Source organism: Citrus clementina, unplaced genomic scaffold (genome assembly GCF_000493195.1).
Source record: "Citrus clementina cultivar Clemenules unplaced genomic scaffold, Citrus_clementina_v1.0 scaffold_8, whole genome shotgun sequence".
NCBI lineage: Eukaryota > Viridiplantae > Streptophyta > Magnoliopsida > Sapindales > Rutaceae > Citrus > Citrus x clementina.
In genome coordinates, this window is record NW_006262022.1 from 22113481 (window position 1) to 22122497 (window position 9017).

General features: G+C 37.4%; 1 protein-coding gene across 1 annotated transcript; it reads right to left on the reverse strand.

Moving 5' to 3' along the window:
• Positions 1–82: 82 nt before the first annotated feature.
• On the reverse strand, positions 83–3211 carry LOC18033747 (probable E3 ubiquitin-protein ligase LOG2). The gene is made up of 3 exons (XM_006424528.2): positions 2719–3211; positions 1454–1934; positions 83–495 (listed from the first exon to the last, which is right to left on the reverse strand). Exons 1-3 carry the CDS (start codon positions 3111–3113, stop codon positions 379–381), a joined length of 993 nt encoding a protein of 330 aa, XP_006424591.1. The 5' UTR covers positions 3114–3211; the 3' UTR covers positions 83–378.
• Between the last annotated feature and the right edge of the window lie 5806 nt (positions 3212–9017).

Genomic DNA, 9017 nt, shown 5'->3' on the forward strand with positions numbered 1-9017 from the left:
AAGCATGCATTACGAACACGTACCGGCAACCATTTACGCTATAATAGAATGCGTAAGGTTGAAACGTAAGAAAAAAATTGTGTGAGCGAAAACAACCACGGCCATAATCTGTTGAGAATATATGTTGTTGTTAACTAGCAATGATGTCTTTCGTTTAATACATATATTAAGGATTCCTCGACAGGCTTACACAACAGTAATTAGATAATGCTTTGAACCAAGGTACCAAACCCAAAAAAAAAAATCAAAAGAATTTCTATATGTAACTCATAGAACAGCACGAAACCATATATACATGAGAAGTCATTGGCCCAACAATTTTTTCTTCCCTTCTTTTTTCGAGTACAAAAGCCAATCATTTGGGAGCAGAGACCGTCCTCAATCATCAGCTGCATTATTCACCTTAATTTCCAGCAGCCTCTCAACCGGTTGCCTGCAAATTGGACACCGGTTTGTCTGGAACTGCAAAACCTTCGCACATTCACTGCACATGCACTGCATAGACAGAACGAAGGACGTAAGATCGTCAACATATCCAGATAGCCAACCCAATACACACCCCAACATGGGCCCAAAACCTTGTAAATTGGTCTTTTACTGTTCTTCAACAATTCATCCTTCCTCCATGGAATATATATATATATAGAAATACTTCTTCAAGCAAATTTTTAAATGGGAGCTGAAAACAACACATGATGCTTCCCTAAGTGGGTGGAGTGGGCAAACAACAAAGTAGAAAACGAGTAAAATATTACTTGTACTGTTGTTGAACCTTTCCAGTGCATTTAAGGGGAGTTGGCTGAAACATTTACAACCTACAGCATCCAACCATGGGCTTAAGAATAGAGCCACAACCTACAACATGCAACTGAGCTCCCACTTTTCAGTTCAGAGAACAACCTTCAACACTGGCTATGGTGAAGTCTAGTGGAGATGAACACTTTATTCTAAACCAAAATTTTGGAACATTCCCAACTGTCCTTTTCTAAAGCCGATGACTAGGTTATATGACAAGGAAAAATTTGTATATCAGAAGTATCAAAAGCCTACCTAAAGCAGATTGAAAAGCCACATATAGCAACAAATACGATGTGGATACACCTAATCCGTGTAGAGAAGAAACGTCAAAGGCCTACCAGACATGCACTACTGTTTCTTACAATCTGCATCTGATCTCAACTAAAAGTTATTAATAGCGGATGGTGTGCATATACACAAGTATTTATGTTATCAGATGACTTGCTATTCTTCTAAACTGCTGCCATTAATTGCTAATAAAAAATTTGACTCGAGATGGATAAAACACTGACGGCTATGTTGTTAGTCCTCCCTTCAGATCTGGGTGAAAATTAGAGAGATACCTCTCCACTGCCTTCTTTCATTGCACCAAAAGAAAAATATATATATAAAAGACACAGATAGGGAAGAGAATTGAGTAATACTCTGAACATACCATGTGTCGGCATGGGAGAACCGTTGTGTCCCGTGGTTCCGACAAGCAGATGACACATTCTTTTCCAGAATCAGTCTCATCACCAGCAACTGTACTCCCAATTCCGTAAATTTCCTGAAGCTCATACCTCACTCTGTTCACCCACAAGATCTGCTTAATTACCTGTACATGGAAGCCACCTTCCTCTTTCTTTTCAAACACTGCCATAGTAATTTGAGAATTCCCGGTTGGATTTGCTTCTGCTTCGCTGGAATCTGCCGGGCGTGCCTCAGCCCTCACAATTATAGGATAAATTTCAGCATTCACCTTAGTTAACGCTATCTCATCAAACATTGACAAGTCAATCCCTGTTCCACAAGGTTGTCTAAACTTCTGGCCAAGACCTTGTTGGAAGGTTATGGTGACTGGTTTAAGCAGTTCTTCTTTGGTTGCAATTACAGTACAGTCTACATCTTCTTTACCGAAAAATGCGACAGTAATACTGCAGGAAAAAAGGAAAAAGAACAATAAACCACTAAGAAAAGAAGAATATTTGTTGACACATGCAAAATGTGATTCATATCATCCCTAAAACAAATGAACCATAAACATAAGAATGTCTATAAAGTAGTATACAGCTAAAAGCAAGACAATATTACTATGATAATTAACCAGGTTCATAATTTCAATGATTAGTAACTTTGTCAACAATATGCAGACCTTGATGAAGGTGGCTTCTCTCTAGATAACACTCATGACAATAACTGGGGAGTCCACCAGTATTATATTATTTGAACATCAGTAGCACCAAATGTTTACTTTGCAACCAGGTCATAAACCACATTTTTTAACTCAAATGTTAACGATGCTTGTCAACAAAACTTCAAGCAACCAAAGGATAAAATCCTCAAGCATCACTCAAAATCCAACATGTTATTCAGCTAAAGGAAGAATTAATGTTTTTCAGATGCCCAAAAAAACCAAGAAATCAACACCATTCCAAATTAAATTCAGCATCAATATAAGAAATTAAAAAAAAAATGAATAAACACTCCCATTTTCCACATGAACACCCTCAAACACATAAAAATTTCTCTCCTATAATTAGTATTCTTGATAGCTAAAAATCATTTGCATTTTCTTTTACAAAAATGAAACCCATAAAAAAAAAAAAAAACCACATCTAAGAATCATAACAAATCGTCAAATTTTCAAAACCAAACACATAAACCAAAAATAATAATAATAATAATTAGAACTCCAAATAAAATTAATAAAAATTTCACCTTCCAGGCGCCGCGGCATCAAAAGTGAAAGCAACAAGAAACTGCCCAGGATTCTCCTCGTCAGGCTCAACCCTAAGCGTCTCTTTTTTCACATTCACATCATTTCTAATCGTCACCGCCTTCTGGTGCTCCATATACTGCGGCGGAGGCGGGGGAGGCGGAGGGTGCGCCGGGTAATGCCCGCTCGGCATGTGATGGTAACCGTAGGCCCCGTGGACGGGCACAGGCGGAGGGTAGTATCCAGGGTAAAGAGGGTAGTATTGGTTCGGGTATTGAGACGGGTATGGCGTAGCAGCGGCGAACACGTATTGGCTTTGTGTTTGTCTGGTCGTCGGCGGCGGTGTCGGCGGTGGGATGTTGCTGTGGTGGCGCCTGTGGCTTCCAGAATTACCCATTATTTTTACTATTATTATTATTTTTTTTTTTGGGTAAAAACGAAAGAAATTGGACGTTTGGTTTGGTGGACTTATTTATAGGCTTTTTGGTTTTTTTTTTTTGGGGGGGGGGGGGGGGGGGGAAGAGAAAATAAAGAGAGATTTTGGCTGTAAAAATGCTAAGAAAATGTGAGATTTGAGAATGAGTCTTTATCTCCTTTTTTGTCTTTGATGATTAAATAATAAAAATAAAAATATTTTAATGGATGAATATTTGAGAATTTGGTATTTATATGCTCATGTACAACTCAAAGACACCCACCTTGAGAATAGGGATGGTAATAGATTGGATCTTACTTAAGATCCACGTGATCCAAATATAATCCGATTGGATTTGGGTTGGTTTAAAATAGATTTAGATCGAATTTGAATATCGATGTGTGGATCTAAAACGGATTTGGAGTAGGTCTGGATCGATCGTAATATCTAAATCCATATCCATATCCACCCATCTTTTAATTTTATTTTATTTTAAAAGTTTTTTAACAATTGTAGAATTATAATATAATAAATTTTATTCATAGCATATTAATGGTATTTACCATACATTTAAACTCTTAAAACTTAAAGGTTAGTTTTGTAAATTTAAAGATTAGTCAGTCCCAAAGCATGTACATATAATATTTAAATTGCAAGCCAAGTAATACAACATGACAATTTATTTTATTATATTGGCCAAATAATTTTTAAGGAATATAATTATTCATATATTTAGTCAAATATGGCCATAATAAAAATAATAATGCATTGAATATAAATCATATTTAATTTATATGTCATTATCTAATGTTGTAGGAATGAATGTGGGTGTGTCATGGATATTAAAATGATGAAGGAAACAATAAAATATTAGATTGATCCTATAATTACTTTTGAAATATATTTTATTATCTCTCTTATTGGTTGTTTTGGTGTAAAAGTATAAGTTACAATATTTGTTATATTTTTGAGAAAAACTATATAATTTATTTGTTATTAATACATTTTGGCCTTCAATTTTCATTCTAAAAAATTATTACTTTTTTATTGCTGAATTTTAAAATTCATAACGGATCTAAAGTAGATTTGAATTATTATTATTTTTTTTTAGGGTAGATATAGATATTTATTTATTTTTTGGATCTAGATATGGAGCGAAAAATATGAATTCATGACAAATCTGGAGCAGATAAGGATTTTGATTTTTATTATGGATCTGGATCTAGAGTACAGTAGATCCAACTCATATCTGCCTCATTGCTATCACTACTCGAGGACATAGATTATAGAAAATTCTATAATTTTAAAAACAAAATTGTGAATATTTTTTAGTCTTTTCTGTTATTATTTTGTTATTTGCTCTAATTATATTTGAAATTGTCGAATTTACCTAGTATATGTTGCTTTTCTAAAAAGTAGGAAATTGATATGGTACGCTTTCCCGATGAATGTGTGTATATTCTCATTTTTCATTCTTTGAAAAAAAAATAATTAATTTGTTGAATTTACGCACTTAAAAAAGTGAGCCCTCGCTTAGACCGTGGGCCGCCCTGGCCCGGTCCCTTAAATATGTCCCATCCCAAAATATAAGGCGGATTTTGATTCAGCAGTTAAAATCATCAGTCATTGAATTGTTCAGTTTGTCCAAAAAGCCCAATTATTTCCAAAGCATATGATGCTGGATTTGAATTATAGCTTTCAAAATAGCGAACATCGAGTCTGAAAAAACAATAATTAAAATAATCAAACTCTTTTGCCTATAATTAGGCACTTATTAGAGGGAGTTTGGTTATTTTACTCTTTTGCCTATAACAGGTTTTGATGCTTGGATTTAGACCCTCAAAATTCACAATTCCATCAAAGCAGTCCTCCAATCCAAGCTATCTAAGAACTTCATTCATATGACTTTTATATAATTATTAAGAAAAAATCGATAGTGCATGGTAAATATAATTTTTAAATAATAAATTTGATAAAGATGATAAAATTATAAGTCTTTCATTGTATAAGTGTAAGGTGAGATTAACAAATCATCAAAATTCACAATACACACACATATACGCATATATGTATATGCATATCAGTTCTCCTCTAGTGTGCGCATCCTCATTTTTTTTATGCGGACATGCTAATAAATCTTGCGATTTAACGAAGTTAATTTCCAATCCACTATTAAATCATGAGATTTAATAGAGTTATTTTAATTAACTATTAAACCGCATGGTTAATAGCATGTTCGCATAAAGAAAAAAAAAACGAGGGCACCAACACCTGAGAATGATTGTGTGTGTATGTAGTTTAAGTTTCAAATTATAAACATATATTAGCTAGAAATTAAGGATAAATGGTTTACGTATCATTGTCAAACTCATAGCCAATAGCCTACAAAGCTCTAGGAAGCTTATTAATTTGTTCTATTAATTTGCAAAGCTTTCGCTATGAGTTTGATAATAATAAGTGAGCTACTTCTCCTTAATAAAATTCTAGCTAATATATATTCATTTAATTTGAGGCTTATATATAGTTTTTCTCTAATGAGAACATCTTCACTTTGCTAAAGTAAGGATATTAGTAAAATATAAAAAATACAGATATCTATATATTGGCGACTATTTTTATCTGTTAGTGACATCCTCTTTTTTAACAAAATAACAAAATGAGAATGCCTCATTAAAGAATTATATATATATATATATTAATTATTTTTTTACTAGCATTCTCTCTTTAATAAAGTAAGCAATCACTTTAATGAAGTAAACAAATAATGTAAATAAAGAACTAGAAGATAAAAAATATGTGGATGCATTATCTGTGATATTGTTAATTGATGCATCAAGAACTACTGTGCTTGAAGCCCCTGCAAGCCAAGCCTTCCCCATCAGAATTAGTACTGATTTTGCTAGTGGGATCTCACAGACCACTCAGGTTGGTTTGTAAAAGATTTCTTATGTACGAGAACAAGATATCACCCATTAACGAAACTGCAGTAAAATATATAGAAAATGCATTATAGAGAGCATAAAATGATAATTTTATACACACACGCACACACACAGAGTTCAATTCTCAAGTGTCAATTAATACTCTCAAATTAAATGAACATTAGGTAGGAATTTAAAGAGGAAATGGTACATGTAATACTGACCGACCGTTGTCAAAGTCGTCATAGCCAAAGCTAGTGACCTGTCAATCGACAATTTTAACATTATTTACAACAGTTCATGACATGCAACTCAACTGGCTTTTATGTTTTACAAATTTAGATATATATATATATCAAAAACAGAGTAATTTAATTTAACACTGTACATTGTTGAGGTTCTTCTAACCAAAAACAACAATTTGGCTTTAAATGTTGCCATAAAGAGAGGTGTTGATGCGGGATTCCGGTTCTCCTTGTTCTACGACTAGGATCTCTGCTCGATCAACGTCATCACGACCAGGGGGTCTCCTCGCAAGGCTTCTTCTCCAGAGGTTCCTGCGCACACAGACAAGTCAGAGTACGCCGGTTGTTTTCCCGGCGCAAACCCTCCGACGCTCAAGTCAGATATGAAGGTTCGGGGAACGCTTGCCACAGATCTTATGGCTTTTTCGTGGTTTTCTCTTCTTTAGAATTTCTTTTCTAATCTCAAAAATGCTAACCCAATTACCTTCGTTGGCTACCTTTTTATAGGCTTCCTCTGAATCACAGTTTTCTGCTTTTTTCGAGACGGTATGGGACTCTGACAGCCGCGTTATGGGCAAACGTGGGATCTTGCGTGTTACGCCACGGTTCTGGGGAAAGCGTGGCTGTCGTGGTTTCGTGAGATCTTGTTTCCGCTTTTTTGGGGGACGGTATGAGACTCCAACTGCTGCGTTATGCTGCGTTATGGGCAAACGTGCGATCTTGCGTGTTACGCCACGGTTCTGGGGAAAGCGTGGCTGTCGTGCCTAGATTCTCGGGCTGGAGAGCAGGTCTTGCCAACTGCCGTCGACCGGGTCTCCTCGCCTCTCGACCTCTAGCCGGAATGGCCTTATGCCTCTTACAGGAAATTTGCCTCGCGGATGACGTGCTCGTGGACGAGCAGGATATTTCTGCTCCTGTTCCCCCGCGCACCAGGCTTTTACGGAACACACCGGTTCGCAGAACTCTGCCATAGGATATCTGCTCACCATGCCTGGTCTCGTCGACGTATTTCTCCCAAACACCGGTCCCCCAGTTTTTGGTGTTGAGTAATGTAGTGGACCAGCAGTAGAAACTCGCTAGTACTCGCTCGCGTGGGATTGGAAAAGGCTGCCAAGAATCACATCGCATTTAATTACGGACGAGGTGACGTGGCAGAAATCCCCCCCTCCATTTGAATTTCAAACCGACGGTTATGAGACCCTCGGGATTCGGCGCTGTTAAATGCTGGCAACCCCAGAGTCCGTCCTCATTAGGAAAACCAAATCCTCTCTGTTAATTATTAATAAATTAATAAAAATATTTTTTGATTACTTTCTTGTGTTGTAATTATGAGTTAATTTTCGTTTGAGAATCTGCTTGTCTTTGTCTAGACGAGCAGGTTCCGGTTTTGCTCATGGTTTTGCCACACGCCTTTGAAGATTCTTCAATGCCTGGGATTCGGCTCGCCTTCGCGCAGTCGAGCAGATCCTGGCACGCTTGGCATCTGTCTCGCCATAAAACAGGCTGTGAGACTTGGTGAGCCTTTGCATGCCTCAGGAATTTCTTCGAATGCTTTGGAGTCTGCTCGCTTTCTCGTGGTCGAGCAGATCCTGGCATGCTTGGCTTCTGTCTCGCCATAAGACAGGCTTTGAGACTTGGTGAGCCTTTGCATGCCTCAGGAATTTCTTCGAATGCTTTGGAGTCTGTTCGCCTTCTCGTGGTTGAGCAGATCCTGGCATGCTTGGCTTCTGTCTCGCTATAAGACAGGCTTTGAGACTTTGTCGAGCCTTTGCATGCCTTTGATTCTTCGAGGATTGGGATTCTGCTCGCCTTCCCGTGGCCGAGCAGATCCTGGCATGCTTGGCTTCTGTCTCGCCATAAGACAGGCTTTGAGACTTTGATGAGCCTTTGCATGCCTTATTAGTAAACCTTGATTGGCTTGTCAACGCTAGCCTAGCTCTCTTTTCTTAAATTATTCTCATATTGAGCACAATCAATTTAATGAATATCAGATATCCTTATCTCACATAGCAGAATTTAAAGAAATAATTAAATTTTCATAGAAAAAACTGCTTGTAAATCAAAATATAACTTCTGACCTGTTCCGATTCCTACAGATGTGTGCCTTCGATGTGCTCTTATTTGAGGTTTTTTCTTGAAATCCTTAAATATGGATTTGCTCTGCAAATTGATCAACTGGGATTGTGCTCTGGGTTTAGATCTTGGCTCCTGGGCAGCATTCTCTCAAGCACATATGTAGTATATGTAGTGTAATCAGCAACAAACTCACTTTTGAACTTTCATATCCCTTGAGACGATTTAACGAACAGCTCCTGATTGAATTTTAACAATTCTGCCTCAACTTGTAATGAACCGAGTTTCATACCAGAATTGTCTAAATACTTTCCTTTATATCTTTACAGGTAAGCATTCCATCCAGCCTTGATTGGTTTCCGTGTTTGAGCCAGCTTATCAATCGGTGCATGATAATATTCTGCCTTTGGCTTGGCCAGATGAAAAATCGGTAGAGACAAGAAGTTGGCTTTTGTACCGAGTCCCCACAGACGGCGCCAAAATGTTGATGCGGGATTCCGGTTCTCCTCGTTCTACGACCAGGATCTCTGCTCGATCAACGTCATCACGACCAGGGGGTCTCCTCGCGAGGCTTCTTCTCCAGAGGTTCCTGCGCACACAGACAAGTCAGAGTACGCCGGTTGTTTTCCCGGCGCAAACCCTCCGAC

Bases quoted from the DNA above. Each gene is read 5' to 3' on its own strand.
- LOC18033747 (XM_006424528.2), bottom strand. From the start codon at position 3,113: ATGGGTAATTCTGGAAGCCACAGGCGCCACCACAGCAACATCCCACCG. The intron at 1,935-2,718 runs GTGAAATTTTTA...TTTTTCCTGCAG, and splicing joins GATGCCGCGGCGCCTGGAAG to TATTACTGTCGCATTTTTCG. The intron at 496-1,453 runs GTATGTTCAGAG...CTGTCTATGCAG, and splicing joins TTCTCCCATGCCGACACATG to TGCATGTGCAGTGAATGTGC.